Below are 15,000 nucleotides of genomic sequence, written 5' to 3'. Positions count from 1 at the left end.
ATTTCATTTAACCTCTCTGGGCCTCAGAATCGAAATAATAAATAATGTGTATCTCACTGGATTAATAGAGAATGAAACGAAAGCTTGCATAGTCCTTAGTACATTGTAAATGCTTAAAAAACTGTGGTTATAGTTAGACAAGCAATAAATGAAAGTGAAATGCAAATTCCCATCAGACCTTCGGGTCTCATTTAGAAATATCAGATGCTGGGAAAGGAAAGATTACAACAAGCCATAATTAAGCACTTTGAGTAACAAATTCAAATTCAACATGACCAAGCCATGTGACCAAAATGTAACTTTTCCAAGTACGTTCATGACGAACAAAGGTACAAAGTTTTTCATGCAATATGGCAAAAAAAAAAAAAAAAAAAAAAAAAAAAAAAAAAAAAAAAAAAAAAAAAAAAAAAAAAAAAAAAAAAAAAAAAAAAAAAAAAAAAAAAAAAAGAGTATAAATCCTGATAACTACAAACTGAGAATGTAAGTTTCAATTCATTATAACCAGGAGTTGATATCTAATAGCTTCAAATAATTATAGGACTCTGGTACTATTTAATACAGTTCTTTTAAGGAAATAATTAAATAAGAAAAAAGCTTTTTCTAAGTAAAAAGGTTTACATGGATGCCTTTATAAGTAAGCCATGAAGTCTTCTGTTATTCTGTTATTCTTCTGTTATTCAAATAAAATAACTTCAGGCATTTCTTTTCAATGTAAATAAGACAGATTATTCATCTATATGGAAAAAAATTGTTTTGCCCTACAATTCATGTCCTACAAAATTAATTATAAGTAGATTAAATGTAATAGTATAAAGAAACAATAAAAAAGTATAGGTAATTACTCTATATACTCTTATGACAGAGGTCTAAATATATCACATAAACCATAAAGGAAAAGACTGATAGATCTGACCAGGTAAAGATGTAGAATTTCTCTAATCAAAAGACATTATTAATAGAAAAAAAAAGGCAAATGGCAAAATGGAACATGCATTTTCAATACATATAAAAAGAGGTGCTATTTTATACAAAGAACTCTGAAAACTAATAAGGAAAATTCAAATACCTCTCAAATTAAAGAAAAAACCCATTAGCAAGCAAGTCACAAAGGAAACATGAAACAGTCCAAAAAATTAACCTCATTAGTTATTAAAAAATTTCAAGTAAGAACAATATGATTGATTTTTGCCTATAAAACTGGCAAAAATTAAATAATAGTATAACTAGATTGCAAGGGTACAGAGAAGTATACTCTTTATACAAAGCTGTTGGAGTATAAACTGAGGTAACATTTTCTGGAGGGCAATTCCAAATGTACTCAAAAACATAAGCTCAAAAATATAAATCTCTCTAACCCCAGAAATACTTCAGGATTTTAACATTAAAAAAAAAACACAAAAAAATGTGTACAAAGAATTTGCAATAACGAATTTACTACATATACAATAGTGTAAAACTGGAGACAACTAATGTCCAACAATATGAAGCTAGTTAAAAAAAATTATAGTAAATTCAAATGAAAAAGCAGCAGCTACAAAGAACATAAAGGAGATACCACCACAGATCCTATAGACATTAAAAAGAAAATGAGAATATTTTCAAAGCTTTATGCCAACAAATTTCACATCTTAGATGAAACAAATTTCTTTATAAGTACAATTTACCAACATTGACATAAGAAGAAAAAGAAAATAGGAAGATCCTTCTATCTAGGTAAATTAAATGTTACCAAAATCCTTTCCAAAAACATCATTTCAGGCCTAGATGATTCTGGGTGAATGTTAAGAAAGAGTCAAGAAAGAAATACCAGTAACGTTACGTAAACTTTTTTGTAAAATACAGACAAAAAAAAATCTTCCAACTAATATAAGGCTAGTATAACCTTAATAACAAAACCTGACAAAGACATTGAGGAAAAGGAAAAAACTCAGACCGATATGAATATAGACAGAAACATGTATAAAAAAAGATTAGCAAATACAATTCAACAATACATGAAAAAGTTAATATATCAGGACCAAGTAGGGTTTATTCAAAGAAAGCAAGAATGTCTTAACACTCAAAAAATCAATGTAATTCATCAAATTAATAAAGGGAGAAAGCCATAATAAAATCTTTCAATAAGTACATAAAAAGCATTTGATAAATGTAATACCTGTTCATGATAAACTCTCAGCAAACTATGAATATTAGGAAACTTCCTTATTCTGATAAAGGGCAACCATAAAAAAAAAACAAAAACCAAAACTGTAGTTGACATCACACTTATGGTGAAAATCTAGACTGACCATACAAAGTGTTGCTAATATGTGGAATGAGTGGAAATCTCACATATTGCTAATGTAAAGGTAAAATGGTACAAACACAGTTCACCAGTTTCTTATACAGATAACTTTGCAGTTACCATATGACTCAGCTGTTCCACTTCTAGACATTTACCAAAGGAACTGAAAACACTCTCCACTTAAAAGTCTTGGAAATAAGTGTTCATAGGTGCTTTCTCTGTAATAGCCAAAGTGTGGAAACAATCCAACTATCCATCAACAGATAAATGATACATGGCATATCAACACATACTCAGCAAAAAGCAATGAACTATTGACATATACAACACTGATAAATCTCAAAAGCATTATGCTAAATGAAAGAGTCCAGATTTTACAAGTATATACTGTGTGATTCTATTTATATAAAATTATAGAAAATGCAAACTAACGTATGGTGACCGAAAGCAAATCAATGGCTGTCTGGGAATGGGGGTGGAGGGAGAAATAAACTGCCAACAGAAAACTTCTGGGGTTGATGGAAATGTTTGGTATCTCGCTTATGGTGGTTTAATGCGCCTATACATATGGCAAAACTCAACAAATTGTGTATTTAAAAAATGTACAGCTTATTGTATGTCAATTATATTGCAATAAAGTTATAAAAACTCAAGAATATTATTTTTTAACAACAAAATTAGGTGGCACCTTTTTATGTATCCGGCATTGTATGAGGGCAGAGAAAAACAAAGATAATGAGACAGTTTTGGTAATGCAAACAGGTCAACAAATAATCTCAATGCCATATAACATGATGAGTATTAGCATAAATATCTGTAAGTAGGAGTTAAGGAAACACTAAGAGTCTAAAAAAGCCTGACAAAGGCAGTAACACAGGCTTTTGAAGGCTGACTCTTGAAGGCTGAGTGGGAGATCGTGAAAGAAATGAACACTCCAGTTGCAGGAAACTACCCATACAAAGGTACAAAGAATCTGGCCTCTTTGGGGAACAGTGAGCATTCAGTATGTCTGAAGTTAAAGACTGGAGAGGTTAGGTGAGCACAATGCAAGGCCTCACTGGCCACGAGAACCATGGGAAGTTTTACAAGTAGGTGATAGGTTCATGTAGAAAATCCCTCTAATTTGTAATCCTTACTCATTATCCTCTTCACCTGGTCTTGCTCTTTTTGCCAGATGCTCATCTTCTAATTCCGTTAGATTCTTAAGTTCTTTCTCACTAGTAATTACGCTAAATACTGAAACAAAAAGAAAAATGTCATAAGCTAAAACAATTCTTTCTATAACTCTATTAGTAATTCAGCTCTAACACTAAAAGACTCACCTTTTTCTACCTGAATCCTAAAAGCATTTCTTTTTCTTCGACCATAGTCTATACTGAAAAACATAAGAGAAGTTTAGTACAGTGGTCTTCCCAACATTTTTCCATGAAGCACGATTTAATCACATAAACTTGCATTAATATATATTTGTCACTGTATTCACACTGATCATAAACCTATTTTCAAACAACTGTGGAGTTTATATTTTTACTAGTGCAATTTTTCTTGATTAGAAATGGGGTTGATCAGAAACACTGTCAGCTTGTACTGAAGGGGATAGAGACGGGATGAAATGAAGGAAGGCTGCTGGACTTCTGGGATTCTACAGGAGGGGCCAAGGGAGCTGTGGACGTGCATTATCCTTAAAGAAAAGGGAAGGACGACTACAAAGGAAGCCCAGAGGTTGGCAGGGCTGCCACTGCCATCATGGGTCCCAGGGGCACAGGCCTGGCAAGTGGCACCATCTCCTCCTCAGTTCTAAAGGGCAGGGCAGCCATTCCAGTGAGCCCACTGACAGGGCACTGAGCTGAGAGGAATTATTCTTAAAGTCCAGTGGAGTCTGCCCTGCTAGGTTTCAGACTTGAGACCATGATCCCTTTCTTCTTTCCCATTTTTCCTTTTGGAATAAGAATGTTTACCCTATGCCTGTCTCACCATTATATTTGGGAAGCAGAGAACTTGTCTGGTTTCACACGTTCACAGCTGGAGAGGAATTTTGCCTCAGGATGAATCATAGCTGCAGTTACACCCAGACCTGAGTTAGATGCAATTTAGACGAGATTTTGGATTTAGAGTTGAAATGGGTTAAGACGTCTGGAGCTCCTGGGATAGAATGAGTGCATTTCTAAGTGAGGAGAACACGAATTTTGCGTGGCAAGAAGGCAGAGTGTTATGACCTGGACTGTGTCCCTCCAAAAGCCATATGCTGATGTCCTACCCCTGACTACCTCAGAATGTTACTGTATTTGGAGACAGGACCTTTAAAGATGTAACTGAGGTAAAATGAGGTCATATTGGTGGGCCCTAATCCAATATGACTGGTACCTTTATAAGAACGAGAAATTAGGATGCAGACACCCACAGAGGAAAGACCATGTGAAGAACACATAGGGAGAAGTCAGCCATCTACAAGCCAAGGAGACACATCAAAAGAAATCAATCCTGTCAATGCCTTGATCTTGGACGTCTAGCCTCCAAAACTGTGAAAAACTAAATTTCAGTTGTTTCAGGCACCCAGTCTATGACACTTTTTAATGAGAGCCCTAACAAATTAATACGTGGACTAAGGAGAAGAAAACAGAGACACCAAAAGAGACAATGCAGGAGTAATTAATGAAGCAAGGTATCAGAAGAGGTGGGGTTAGAAGCACAAGACAAGGATTTAATCTCCAGCGGGAAGACTAAACAAGTGACACATTTCTAGGAAGAGAGTCAGGAAGCTGTGGGAGATCGTGCCTGATGGTTTTGCTTAGTGAAGCAGGAAAAGAATGCTCCTGACCAGACTGGAAGGCAGTGAAGATAAGATCCCCTCTAGTAATAAGGACGGCTCCTCGCGTGTAACAGGTACTTGAGAAATATTTTGTGTAATAGAATTGAATTCCAAACTCAGGGACTGGTGAACTAATGCCAGCAGCTATTTATTCAATTGGAAATTTAGGCAGGATAGAAACTTTTTAAATGGTAGGAAAAGAAAGAAAACCAAGAATCTGGAGATTACATTTCTTTACCTGTACATTCTTTGTAAATCAGATGCTAAGACTCCAGTGTCCACATATTTGCCACACCTGTTACTGGTGAGGTACTAAAACAGAAAATATGATAAATATAAAACACACAATATTTCAGACTTCACGCTTTTAATCAACAAATAAGAGACTGAGCTATTCAAACATTTATACAGATGCTCCTTGATTTACAATGGTGTTACATCATTTACGATGGGGTTACACCTTGATCAACCCACTGTTTAAGTTGAAAATATCAGTCGAAAGTGCATTTAATACATTGAAGCTACTGAACATCATAGCCTAGCCTAGCCTACCTTAAACATGCTCAGTACACTTGCATTAGACTCCAGCTGGGCAAAATTATCTGACACAACGAATACACCATGGAGTATTGGTGACTGACCCTCGTGATCATGTGGCTGATGGAGCTATGGCTCACGACCACTGCCAGTATCATCAGAGAGTATCTTACCACATATCCCTAGCATAGGAAAAGGTTAAAATTCAAAATTCAAAGTACAGTTTCTACTGAATGTGTACCACTTTCTTTCACTCCACCATAAAGTGGAAAAATCGTAATTCAGGGACGGTCTGCACTTTAATGTAAACTTGCTAACAGAGCACATCAGAAACATAAATAAAAATCACCATATCGTTGTCAAGTCTGAAATCAGAGAGTTTAATAAACATTATTAATCACGATGACAACACAAAAACGATAACTAGAATAGCTATTAGTGAGGGCTTACATATATCCTAGGTTCCCAAACACCCCAGAACAATGCATAAACTCCCAAGAGCACCAAGGGATATTTTAAATTTGAGGGAACACAGTAATATTTGACATCTGTTCAACACTGCAGGAACTACAGTCTGACACAATTCATGGTTTCAATATTAAATCACCTTTTGATGATGTCATATTTTTTGCAAAACTGGGTTTTCAGCAATTGCTGTCATAAAAAGCAAATCCCATGCAAAAATCGAAGTGGAAAAGGATATAAGAGTGGCAGTGTCAATATGCTTGCAAAGTCTGAAAAGCTGTATAGCGTTCAACAGGCACACAAATCCTACTAGTAATTGTTGTTATGTAAGAATGAAATACAACATATTCATTTTCCTCTTTTACATGTTACTTTTCAAAAACCTACTAAGTTATTTAAACTAAGTAGTTATTGAGCTGCTTGAACCTAACTACTTAATAAACAGACCTCTTAGGTATTATTTTTGGCCTGGGCACACCATGAAAAAATTACTGAGAAACTAAGGGCCCTGTGAACCTATTCTAGGGACATTTTACACATTACTCTTTTAATACGCACAATCCCAAGAGGCAGATGTTAGTCTCCCCCATTTTATAAATGAGGAAGTTTAAATGAGACTTTAAAAGATTACTTGCTCAGAAGCACATAAGTTACAGGGCCAAGTTTCAAATATCTAGCCATAAACTTCCATGTTTTTGTACTTGCTAGTTATCCAGGAGAAAAAGGAAAAAAAAAAAAAAAGGCAAAAAAGACAAAAAAGTAGGCAGGGAACAAAATATGCAGGGCTTTTTTGGGTAGGTTTGACTCCACAGGCCACTGGCAAACTCCAGTTTTCCCTTTAAAAGGATCTCCCCAGTTGTTCTCTGGGTAACGGACTAGGTAAAACTAGAATCTGAGAGGATCAGGTAGGAAGATATTGCAATAGTCTAATAAAGGGATGGTGGTTGGGACTAGGATAGTTGGAGGAGGAGATGGTAGAAAGTGGTTGAGTATGGAGTACATTTTGAGAGCAAAGTCAAATAGATTGCTATTCATTGGTTGCAGGAAGCAAAAGGAAGCAGTCAGAATGATTCTTAAGGTTTTTGGCCTTAACGAATGGATGGATGGTGATGAGATTTACTGAAACAGAGGACATTAAGAAAGGACAGCCTTAGGGGAGAATATCTTAAGTTCAGTTTCGACTCGTGAAATTGCAGATGCCTAAGAGACACTCAAGAGATTTGAGTAGGCAGTTAGATGGTCAATCGGGAATTCAAGACAGTCTGCAGTGGAGATACAAATCTAGGAAATCTAGGAGTCGTGAATATATAGCAGTCGTGAATATATAGATAGTATTTAAAGGCATTATATTGGATGAGACTACCTGTGTCTATTATAAAGTCTGATCCACATTATCTATATTTACTGTGTCCCAACCCGACCCCAAGTTTCTTGAGAATGAAAATTAACGTATCCTTTATGACCACCAATGAGCTCCGTACAACGCGGGCGTCTGAAGAACTGTTCTGTCCTAATTTCACAAGAAAGGAAGATTTTAACTCAAAAGCCGACCCGGGAGGCCCACCAGGCTGCACCCTCCCACTTTCTTGGGCTCCTTCTTGAAACTCCGCCCCATAGAGGGGAGGCCAGGCCCTGGACCACCCGCACAGGAGAACTGTCAACAGTCCCACGCCGAACCCAGCCTGGGGCGGCCGGTCAAGTTCGACCAGGGAGCCTCCCTAAGAAGGGGCCCTTGGGCAGCGAACGCAGATCACTGTGAGGCCCGGCCGTGCAGGATACAAACCTGGATGACTCGCTGCTTCAGCTTATTATCCACGAAACTTGCGGGTCTAGGCTTCATCTCGTTCGTCTCCGCTACCTCAGCGGGGCCAGCTCGCCTCACGTGAACCGGGGGCTTCCCAGGGGCTGCCCGCGGCGATCGCCGGGTCAGCTGCACCCGAAATGCGCCTCACGAGCCTGCTCCACGCCGTTCTCTGCAGCACTTTTGTACCGCGAGTCAATGAAAAAATAAAAACACCAAGAACAAAGGGCAGATCTGAAAACATCAGAAAGTGTCTAGGAGTCTTATTTTGCAGGCTCGTCCAACGGGCCCTGGATGACAAGGACCCTTTTGAACAAGCTCAACTTTATTGTTTCCAACTGTGCGAACACGTGCACGCGAGGCTGCGGGGAGTTTCCCGCTGGGGCTGTCACCGGTGTTTGTTGGTAATCTTGCTTTTGTTTCTTATTCCAGCTGTTCCAGCCACACCCTGTTCGGATGCAGAGTTATTCTTGGCTTAGAAGTTTAACAAAACCCAAAGCTGTAGGTAGATAGAATTTGGACCAGGGTTTAAACACTGCCGCCCGCTACTTGCTTTTCCACCCAATTACCCACTTCTGGAGGCCAGCACAGGGGCTGGGTGTCAAAAAACAAGAAAAGACTGGTTTACCCAGATGACTAAACCATCTGTTACATTCGGAAATCATTTAATCTTATGCCATTTTCAACATAATTTGTTCAACACATTCAGTGCAAGACTCCGTCTTGGCTTGGAAACTGCCCAGAATTTTGTTAAATATATGTATTTGCCCTCAAAAGTTTATTGTGCTGTTAAGGAGACACGAATAAAGGGACAATTATCATTAATCCAAAAAAGGAAATAGAAAAAATTACCGACTTTAGTTTCTGTTTTCTTGCTTGTTTCAATTGTATTTGCGATATTCTTATTTGAGGTACTATATGGCTTTTAAAAATATCAGGTGCAGCCTAAGTAGAGTGTTGAGGTGTTGGAGAAGGTGGAGAGGAGATGGAATTAAGAGAAGGTAGTGATATGTTAACAGACAACTCTTCTTACTCAGGGTGCTACTGACTAATTTTCAGTTTAAAATTCAGATTGTATCACTGTTCTTTTCAATGGTTCTTACCTGAACACTGAGTAAAGTATAGATTGTCACTCTGATATTCAATACAATGGTCACCTTGGGCTCCAACTTCATCTCCTACTTCATTATATATGTACTCTTTTTTTGGCTAAGTAGCATTGTCTGCATTTACTCAGTCAACGAATATTTATTGAAGGCTGACTATTTCACAGACACTGGGTCCAGCTATGAAGAAACAGGAAAGATTTCTGCTTCTGTGGGGCTTACAGTTCTATTAAAAGGTAATCATAATAAATTATACACAGCACTTTGCTTCCACTGACATTTCCTCTTGTTTACAATGCCCTTCCTGCCAGCCTATGACTTTTAGAATCCTCGCTAACTGTCTCCCTTTCAGTCTTTTCTGGTATTTCCCATTGTTAAAATCTCTACCCATTCATTTAACAAGTATTTATTGAGCGCCTACCAGTTTCAGTCCCTGCCCTGCCCTTGGGTCTTGTGGGGAAAAGCAAAAGAATTATAATCAATTTTTTATAACATTTTTTATTAAAGTATTTATGCGCTTGATTATATTAAACTTTAGCAAAGATTCCCTACAGCAAATAGTACAATTATAGTCGATGTCCAGTAACTTTTTTAATGAAATTTAATTCCATGCGTGCCAGACATACCACAAAGAATGAAAATAGGCTGAAGGCCCAGCAGCATCACAATGTACACGAAGCAGCATAGTTATTAGTCTATAATTTGTCATAGAATACTATTCTATATTTAAGGTTGATTTCATGGGTGTGCAGTCTGTGCAGTCACAAAGGGCTTTGTGCTCAGAAGGGCCTCACATTTGGTTTTAATGCTCTGCCGTTGCCATCTTGACATTCTAAATATTACTTTTTGAACAAGTCACCCTTTAATTTCACACTGGGCCTTGCAAAAAACCTGTAGAGACCTGAAATACTCTAGAATGGCACCTTAAGGTGCTAATAACTCAGATTTCTAATCAAGTTCGTCTTCTTTTGAGGTGATTGCCTCATTCAGATCCCTAATAGAATGAAAATAATATATCAATCTGACATTTTATGCAAGATGACCGTATCAAGCGCAGTAGGCAATAATTGAAAGTTAATACTGAATGCCAATAACAGTATGCTTGACCATTTTTCCATTGGTTATTTCCAGTAATTATTGCCCTGAAGACAATTTTACATTAAGTCCAGTGTTCAGGTTTTACAGTACCATACATCTAAACCAAAAAGGTTACTGAATAGTAACCTGAGCGCATGTACATCTCAAGAACTTCCAGCAGTAATAAAAAATGTCCTCCATTCTTTAATGGTGCAACCCCACCTGGTGGTAGTGGCACATTTCACCTTCTGTTCTTGGCACCTGTGTATCCTAAACTTTGTATCCCACTAGCAAACAGCCTCTTGTCTTTATGGAAATAAAATCACCTAAATAAGAATAGATAAAGACTGTTCAGGGCTTGCAATAGCAAGGGAGTCAGCCACCGTCACTTGCATTTTAGCACAGACTCAAAGGCAGGCAGAGAACTGTGGAAGCTTAATAACCGAAAAAGGGAAGACTTCAGATCTGACCTGAATTGAAGACTGATGGCATGGGGGAGTTGTAGATACGCTGACTAGAAACAGGATATCCTGCGTGACTAATTAGGGAAGCATATTGGCTTTCTCTGGATGGTTGTAAGTTGAAAGAACAGGGAGAAAAATTAGGAAAGCTGTCAGTTATTAACGGAGTCCTAGCCATTTGGAGCCAATTGTTACAGGGTTTATTGTTTGGCTTCCTGGATTGTTTGCTAGAGATAATGGTCTGACTTCCTGTAGGTCTGACTGGTAGATAGCAGACTGGCTTCCTGATCGTAAGTCAGAGTTCTGTTTTTATATATGGTCTGGTCATTGTTCATTTGTATATGCAGTTTCTCACCTTTATCTTTTGAAAGGGTTCCAGTTTGGACAATAAATTATAAGGTCATTGTATATGTAATAGGAACATGGATTAAAAGGGCAGAGTGTGCACGGTAGAGGTCCCTTGCTGAGGTTCAGAGGGGAGGTTGCCTGCTAGCTGGAAGCTGGAGACTGAGTCTGTATCCATGTTTTCTGAAGTTAAGGAAAAAAGTCTTTGATTTTTTTTTATTTGGTAAAAGCTAATAATTCAGATTTCTAATCAAGTTTGTCTTCCTTTGAGGTGATTGCCTCATTCATATCCCTAATAGAATGAAAATAATATATCAATCTGACATTTTATGCATTCAGTCTACCAATGTTTTGTATACTATATGCCAATTACTATGCTAAAGTCAGAGGGTACAGTGGTGATCAAGCAGATGGGGTCTTGGAACTTATGTTCTAGTGAGAGGAACAGGCAATGGACTGACAAAACAATAAACATAATTACAATAATGAGAAAGAATGGGGATTTTATAGCCCTTGGAAGAGCACCTTTCATATAGAATGTTTTCATTGAATAATTGCTAAGTAAATGAATGAAAATAGTGAAGTAAATGATCAGGGTACTGTGATAGAGAATAACAAAGGGAGCCTACCTCAGTCTCAGTGATCAGAGAAAGACTTGCTGAGAATGTGACATAAGGACCTTAGGGATGGCAGGAACTGGTTGTGTTGGAAGAGAGTTTCAGGCAGAGAGTGTGTGCAAAGGCCCTAAAGCAGAAAAGAAGTTGACCTATTCACGGAACAGGAAGAGAAAAATAAGTTTCGTTCTTGTTTAAATCACCATTATTTGGGTTTCTGTCATTTATAACCAACGTTAGTTCGAATGAATGTAGGTTATTTGAAAGAATTTCAAAAGTTGAGTCTAAGAGTAATGTGAAAAACAAATGGCCAAGAAGAGACAAAGATTCTTGAATAAGAACTCAGTATTGCTATTCTTTTTTTTAAAAAAAGTCTATTAAGGTATCATCTATCTATATATCCATTTTTGGTATATAAGTCAATTTTTTACAGTACATTTACAGTGTTGTACAAATATCACCACTGTATAGTTCGAAAACGTATTCAATTAAGCTGTCACTCAACATTCCTCCCCTTCCCCAGGCCCTAGAAAACACTAAGCTACATTTTCTCTCTATGGATTTGCTTCTTATGGACATTGTATATACATGGAATCATATAATATATGACATTTTGTGTCTGGCTTCTTTCATTTAGCATAGTTTGTTTTCAAGGTTATATCCAGGTTGTAGCATATATTGGTATTTTATTCCTTTTTATGGTTGGATAATATTCCATTGTATGAATATATCACATATTATTTATCCAATTACTAACCAGGCCCAATCCTGCTTAGATTCCGAGATCAGGTATAGGGCATGTTCAGGGTGGCATGGCTGTAGACTGGTTTTAGTTTCAACAGCATATAGAAACCTTGCTATTATATATATAGGTTTGTCTCTCTCATTACATTGTTATTGTCACATAGTACATCTTTATAAATCGTGTCTGACAACAGATTTATAATTATAGTTTTATGTAGTTGTATTTTAATTTGTTGAGATATAATTGACATATAACATTGTATTAGTTTCAGATATACAACATAAGATTTGATATTTGTATATATTGTGAAATGATCACCACGATAAGTCTAGTTAAGATCTATCATAATTATGGTTATGATTCACTTTTCTCTAATGATTAATGATGTTGAGCATCTTTTCATATGCTTATTGGCTATTTGAATATCTTCTTGGAGAAATGTCTGTTCCAGTCCTTGCCCATTTTGTAATTAGGTTATTTGGGGGTTTTTTTTGGTGTCGTATTGTAAGAGTTCTTTATATATTCTGGATGTTAATCTCTTATCAGATATATGATTTTAAATATTTTCTCCTATTCCATAGGTTGCCTTTTTATTCTGTTGATTGCTTCCCTTGATGCACAGACATTTTTAAGTTTGATCTAGTTCCATTGGTCTATTTTTGCTTTCGTTGCCAGTGCTTTTTTGTTTTATATACAAGAAATCACTGCCAAAATCCAATATTATGAAACTTTCCTATATGTTTTCTTTAGGAGTTTTATAGTGTTTTGTCTTTAATAAAATCTGAACTAATTTTAGTAAAATCTTTGCTAATAGTGAATATGGGTCATTCATTTGGCAAACATTTTTTAAGCACTAGCTATTATTTACAGGGTAGATGATGCTGGGGGTAGAAAAACATAAAATGTGTTACTTCTATCATAGGCTAAGGTGTGGCTGGCTAGGCATGTAATGAAGATAATATGATGAATGTTCTGCTAGGGTTATGTACAAGGTGCAGTAGGAGTGTAGTGAGAGCTGGTTTATAAATAATCTGTTCACAGTCTATCTCGTTTTAACCTATGAACTCATTATGATCCTATGAACCTCTGCTGTGTCAGGCAAATCTAGTTGGTTTTGCTTTCTTACCAATTCCCCTCTTCATTCTCTTCCCTCCTAGTGGTCTCCTTGCAGCCAAACTTGTCTTCCTTTCACATATTCAGTACACCAAACAGAAGGATATTTTAAAAATGTGTATCAGATGAAGGTACATTTATACTTGAAACTCTTTAGTGGTTTATCATCATATTACAGCAAATGTCAGACTCTTTGCCAGGGGTCCACAAGGCTCTTGTGACCTTGCCCTGCCCACTCTGACCTCTTCCTAAAACTCTCTCATTCTTTTCCGTTGTTCTTCAGTCGTATTGACCTTTCTCTCTATTCCTTGAACACACCAAGTTTCTATGAGCATTTGGACCTCTGTAATCACTATTCCCACCATCTGAAACACTCTGCCTGCAAATCTTCATGTAGCTATTTAGATTTCAATTTAAATGTCAGTTCCAGCCTGGCTTTCTCTGACCACTCAGTCTCCAAGTGTTTCCCCACCCTTACCCCATTCTCTGTAAAGTCATTATAACTGTCTGTTATTGATAGATGTGTGTGTGTGTGTGTGTGTGTGTCTGTCTGTCTGTCTCTCTCTCTCTCACTACAATGAAAATTACAAGACTGTAGGGACGTTTTTCTCATTCATCATGCATCCCTAAGGCCCAGTACCTGGCATATACTAGCTGCTCAGAAAATATTGGTCAAATAAATGTATGACTTTGATATATTTTACTCATTGAGTTTATAACCTTAAATTTTTTTTTTCTGTGTTTAGTTGCTACTTTATTGCCTGTTCTTCCCACCTACCCAGTGAAAGTAGCATCTTGTTTGCCTTGTTCATTTCTGTATCTCTGGAGTCTAGAGCAGTTCTTGACATATGGTAGTGGTGGAGTCAGTAAATATTTGTTAATGAATGGATAAGACAACCTATTCAATTTTCAAAGATCTTAAAATCTAGAGTGGAGAGAAACATTGCTGTTACAGAATATCAAAGGGATTGTGAAATTTCTGGAGAAACTGAGATCAGCAATGGCAGTCTCAACTGTCAAGCCAGGGGTGTTGAGGTTAGATTTGTGCTTTGGGATGAAAACCTTTTACCAACCCCAAATCCCAAGATCCGGTGGGTCCAGCACGGAATCAAAAGAAAGTTTCGCACATGGCAAAGAAATTCTACTGAGTATCTAGCAGATTACAAGTGTTCCGTAAATACACCTTGACTAATTTCTTGTCACCATTTCTGGAAATAATCGTATTTAGAGTAGAGGCCTTACCCAACTTCTTTGACAGGTATTCGAACTAATGGACTGCATTTCCCAGCATACATCAGAATTGTGGCGGGTTTTTTTTTTTTTTAATGTGGACTACAATTCCCGGCATGCCGTGCCCCAGCGGAGCGGACTACACACGCCAGTAAGCGGGGACAGGGGCCTATCAGGGTCGGGGCGGGTCGGGGCGGGTCGGGGCACCAGAGCGGGTTTGACGGAAGGAGCGGCGACGCTGGAGGAGGATGGAGGCGGTGGTGTTCGTCTTCTCTCTCCTGGACTGTTGCGCGCTCATCTTCCTCTCAGTGTACTTCGTATCCTTGCCTGAGGCGGGTGGAGGCCTCCCTGGGGCGCTCCGCGGGAGAGATAGGGCTCAGGCTGGGCCCGGGTGGGAACCAGGGCAGGTGTGT

General features: G+C 37.6%; 2 protein-coding genes across 6 annotated transcripts in view; one reads left to right on the top strand and one right to left on the bottom strand.

The window, feature by feature from the left end:
• NVL (nuclear VCP-like) overlaps window positions 1-8,009 on the bottom strand; it is a 65,855-nt gene extending 57,846 nt beyond the window's left edge. For both annotated transcript variants that reach the window (XM_006916204.3, XM_006916205.3), the window contains exons 1-4: window positions 7,879-8,009; window positions 5,332-5,405; window positions 3,607-3,659; window positions 3,421-3,520 (exon numbers count right to left, since the gene is read on the bottom strand). In XM_006916204.3, the coding sequence (XP_006916266.1) occupies window positions 3,421-3,520; window positions 3,607-3,659; window positions 5,332-5,405; window positions 7,879-7,935 (284 nt within the window). In that variant the 5' untranslated portion in view covers window positions 7,936-8,009. The remainder of the gene's footprint in view (window positions 1-3,420; window positions 3,521-3,606; window positions 3,660-5,331; window positions 5,406-7,878) is intronic.
• A 12-nt stretch (window positions 8,010-8,021) lies between these two features.
• CNIH4 (cornichon family AMPA receptor auxiliary protein 4) overlaps window positions 8,022-15,000 on the top strand; it is an 18,057-nt gene continuing 11,078 nt past the window's right edge. The window contains exon 1 of one of the 4 annotated variants that reach the window (XM_025049847.1): window positions 8,022-8,300. In XM_025049847.1, the coding sequence (XP_024905615.1) occupies window positions 8,037-8,300 (264 nt within the window). In that variant the 5' untranslated portion in view covers window positions 8,022-8,036. Of the gene's footprint in view, window positions 8,301-14,615; window positions 14,905-15,000 lie in introns of those variants that run through there. The other 3 variants (XM_025049848.1, XM_006916203.1, XM_015592755.2) reach the window with 3 other exon arrangements.

Source organism: Pteropus alecto, unplaced genomic scaffold (genome assembly GCF_000325575.1).
Source record: "Pteropus alecto unplaced genomic scaffold, ASM32557v1 scaffold65, whole genome shotgun sequence".
NCBI lineage: Eukaryota > Metazoa > Chordata > Mammalia > Chiroptera > Pteropodidae > Pteropus > Pteropus alecto.
The sequence above is the reverse complement of the archived record's forward strand: the minus strand, read 5'-3'. Positions and strand labels throughout refer to the sequence as shown.